This window comes from Palaemon carinicauda, chromosome 19 (genome assembly GCF_036898095.1).
Source record: "Palaemon carinicauda isolate YSFRI2023 chromosome 19, ASM3689809v2, whole genome shotgun sequence".
NCBI lineage: Eukaryota > Metazoa > Arthropoda > Malacostraca > Decapoda > Palaemonidae > Palaemon > Palaemon carinicauda.
This window is the reverse complement of record NC_090743.1, coordinates 69,172,804-69,177,127: the sequence shown is the minus strand read 5'-3', so window position 1 is coordinate 69,177,127 and position 4,324 is coordinate 69,172,804. Positions and strand designations below refer to the sequence as shown.

The following is a 4,324-nucleotide window of genomic DNA, read 5'->3' as shown; positions in this document are numbered from 1 at the left end:
GATGACGGTAAACAGGTAACGATGTCCTTGTGATGTGGGTAGGGGGCCTACAACGTTGACGTTAATGTGGGCGAAACGACGCTGAGGTTGAGGAAAGGTGCCCGCTCCTGAATCCGTATGTCGATGTACTTTGGAAGTTTGGCAAGAAGTACAGTTGCGCACCCAATCCTTACCATCCTTAGTAATGGCAGGCCAAATGAACGTCGTCTTCAGCAGCTGTAAAGTAAAATGGCGTGAGGGATGTGAAAGGCCGTGAATGAAATCAAACACCTGTCGGCGCACAGGAGCAGGAATCAATGGTTGCGGTCTACCAGTACTGATGTCACAGAGGAGGGTGGTTTGGAGTCGTCAAGGGGGACGTCTTCACAATGGAGGGATGTGTACGATGTCCTACATGCTTGATACTCTGAATCCTGTCGTTTGGCTTCAGCCAAGGATTTGTAATCCAATCCTAGTTGAACGGTGGCCAACGTGTTTCTTGACAGGGCATCGGCAACGGGATCCATTTTCCCAGGAACGTGTTGAAGGGTGCAATTGTATTCAGCCACGGCGGAGAGATGTCGGCGTTGACGGGTGGACCAGGCATCAGATTGTCAAGTGAAGGCATGTACCAGAGGCATGTGGTCTGTGCGAATGACAAAGGGCGTACCTTCTAAGAAATGGCAAAAGTGATAGACAGCCAAGTGCACCGCCAGCAATTCGCGATCGAAGGTATGACGTGAGGAGGTGGTTGTAGGCATTCGTGGGTGCGCTGATGTGGAGTGCGAGGTTGGCCACTGACAATTCTTGGCACATTTCTGGAGAGGTTTTAGCAAAATTGCGGCCGATGGGCAGCAGTAAGTGGCTGTAGAAGTCGTTGGTTGAGACACGAGCAAGTGGTGGGTGATGGGTGACTTTGTCGCCGCTTCTTCACGTCACGGGTTAGGTGTGTGTGTCCTACGGCATTCACGTCAGATTCGGTTGACGTTGAATAGGTGTCCTCTTCGTCAGGATTGGAGGCGTTGATGGAGGTCTTGAAGGTCGTGAAGTTGCTATCCATAAGGGTGTCGGCTTTGGTCATCAAGTCCTTTATGGGTAAACTATCGGCATCAGGAATGACAGCATGTACAGATTCGGGTAAACGGCGTACACCAGTGGTTCTTAAACTTTTTTGCCTTGCGCCCCCCTTCTGCATTAAGCATTGATCCCATACCCCCCCTCAGCCCTCCCCAGCCTTGAAATTTTTGCCAAAGTAGAAAGTACTGTATGTATGTATGTATGTATTGTTTTTAGAAACAATATGTTGCGTTTTGTATGCTAATATACTTCATTGGTTATGTGAGTATATGGATGAATGATAGATTTTTATTTCATTGCTGTTGTTTTTTTATAGGAATGCACTGTACTATATTTCAACAAAATAAACATTGGAGAGGTAGTAGCAAAATTGCGGCCGATGGGCAGCAGTAAGTGGCTGTAGAAGTCGTTGGTTGAGACACGAGCAAGTGGTGGGTGATGGGTGACTTTGTCGCCGCTTCGTCACGTCACGGGTTAGGTGTGTGTGTCCTACGGCATTCCCGTCAGATTCGGTTGACGTTGAATAGGTGTCCTCTTCGTCAGGAGTGGAGGCGTTGATGGAGGTCTTGAAGGTCGTGAAGTTGCTATCCATAAGGGTGTCGGCTTTGGTCATCAAGTCCTTTATGGGTAAACTATCGGCATCAGGAATGACAGCATGTACAGATTCGGGTAAACGGCGTACACCAGTGGTTCTTAAACTTTTTTGCCTTGCGCCCCCCTTCTGCATTAAGCATTGATCCCATGCTCCCCCCCCCCCTCAGCCCTCCCCAGCCTTGAAATTTTTGCCAAAGTAGAAAGTACTGTATGTATGTATGTATGTATTGTTTTTAGAAACAATATGTTGCGTTTTGTATGCTAATATACTTCATTGGTTATGTGAGTATATGGATGAATGATAGATTTTTATTTCATTGCTGTTGTTTTTTATAGGAATGCACTGTACTATATTTCAACAAAATAAACATTGTTCATAGAAAATGGGTAAAATAGATATATTATGATGAAGCAAAATTTTATCTTAATCTTGTTACAAACTGTTTTAGCATTATACAGAATACAGTCATTACATTGATAGAAAATACTAGAAAAAATACAAGCTACTGCAGAAATAAACATAATTTTTACTCTTAGTACAATCATTCATGGATCATGACCACATCAAAAAAAAATATTATACATCCTTCTTAGTGATTAATTTATACATATTTATGTAGTATTGTAAAACAAAAGACATCATAATTACTACATTTTTATTTTCCTTGTTACTATTTTAACTACTTGTAATATTATAGAAATAAGTTGATTATAGCCAGTGGCATTTTTGACTTAGTGCTACTCATCAGTGGGATGAGTGATACTGGCTCTTTTGAGCAACTAGTCGGGGAATATTTGGTGGTGTTTGGCTAAATGCTTATCGGAGATCACTTGCCACATAAAGCTTATTTCTTTTCTTCGTTTTTATTCCAACTAATGCTGAGAACCCAGCTTCACAAAGATAAGTAGACGAAAAGGGGACAACTACTTGTAGGATTTACTGACTGATTTTTTGGTAAACTGAAAGATATTTTATCCAAAACTTTCCTATACTAAGAGAGGTAAAATCATCTTTTGCCACAGAATTAAACTTCAGTTCTCGGAACTGCTCTTGTAAATCTTCTGGAACATCATCAACTTCCAGGGAAAAGGGATTCCTGGCAAGACTGAATACATAACTCATTTCACCGATTCTAGGGTTATAACGTTGAAACTCATTTTCCAGTCTTTTAAGGTGATCTTCGATCTCAGTTTTAAGGCTGTCACTGAAGCTCTCCTCATTCAAGATATCATTCAGATTAGGAAAGGATGATGTGTTCATCTTCTGGATGCGACGCTTCCACACCTGCAGCTTGCCAATGAATGCTCGAATTGCATCGGAGTGAGCAATCACAGTTGTATTTTTTCCTTGTAACTGTCGGTTCAATACATTTAAAGCTTCAAAAATGTCAGCAAGGTATGCCAAGGACAAGCCTACCTCCTCTGAATTAAAGGTGGCAAGGTACTCATTTTGTTCAATTTCAGTGCTACCTCTTCTCGAAGCTCGTACAAGGGTCCCAACATCTGAAAGCCAGCACACATCAGAGTGGAAAAGCAGTCTCATGCTCAGTTTCCCAATCTTGACACAGCTTTATAAACAGTCGTGTGTTGAGAGCTCTATGATTTATGTGGTTCACAATCTTGATCATGATGTTGAGATGTTTCTGGAGTTTCGAGGGTAGTGTTTTTGCTGCCAAAGCCTAGCGATGTATGAAGCAGTGTGTAGAAATTACCGATGGAGCCTTTTCTTTCACCTTTGTAACGAAGCCTGAGCGTGTTCCCAACATAGTTGGAGCTCCATCAGTGCACACGCCAATCAGTTTTTCCCAGGATATATCATGGTCTTGGAAAAAGTCAGACACGGCTTTGAAGACGCCATCAGCTGTGGCACTGGTCTCCAAAGAGCAACAAAACATATCCTCCTCCAGCGACTCTTTCCAGATGCATCGTGTGTAAACTAGCAACTGAGAGCACATGCAAAATTGAATATTCAGACCCAAAAAATCTTAACATAGAAATAACTAAAATTTAATAAAAATATTTATACTTTTGCTATATATAATATACAAAAACTAGATAATAATCTAGTCTTCCATGTGGACAATAATTTCTTCTTAACATCTTCACGTTTATGAGGATTCCAAATGCATATATAATTATATATATCGTAGTTATTCATGTGCATTTATATTATATATATATATATATATATATATATATATATATATATATATATATATATATATATATATATATATATATATATATATATATATATATATATATATATATATATATATATATATATATATATATATATATATATATATATATATACATATATATATATATATATATATATATATATATATATATATATATATATATATATATATATATATATATATATATATATATATATATATATATTGTGTTTGTGTTGTGTAATGCCACGTATTTCAATTTCTAAAATCTGGTCAATCTGGCCTATATGGATAATGCATATGCATAGTTTCATTATAACTCCTCTTTTCACACCTCAAATAGATGAGCACACTAGTTATAGGTATATCAAATGAAACAAATATATTATGCAGGTGAAATAATAACGTACAATACATCCGCATAAGCTGGTAAGTCATACCATGATATGAGAAAATTTTTTCTGCTCGTTACGCACACATTTAGATTTTTG

At 38.9% G+C, this 4,324-nt stretch overlaps 1 protein-coding gene across 1 annotated transcript in view; it reads right to left on the bottom strand.

Moving 5' to 3' along the window:
* LOC137659053 (uncharacterized) overlaps window positions 1-3,605 on the bottom strand; it is a 19,468-nt gene extending 15,863 nt beyond the window's left edge. The window contains exons 1-2 of the mRNA XM_068394145.1: window positions 3,363-3,605; window positions 2,644-3,004 (exon numbers count right to left, since the gene is read on the bottom strand). Of these exons, the coding sequence (XP_068250246.1) occupies window positions 2,644-3,004; window positions 3,363-3,605 (604 nt within the window). The remainder of the gene's footprint in view (window positions 1-2,643; window positions 3,005-3,362) is intronic.
* Window positions 3,606-4,324: the final 719 nt, after the last annotated feature.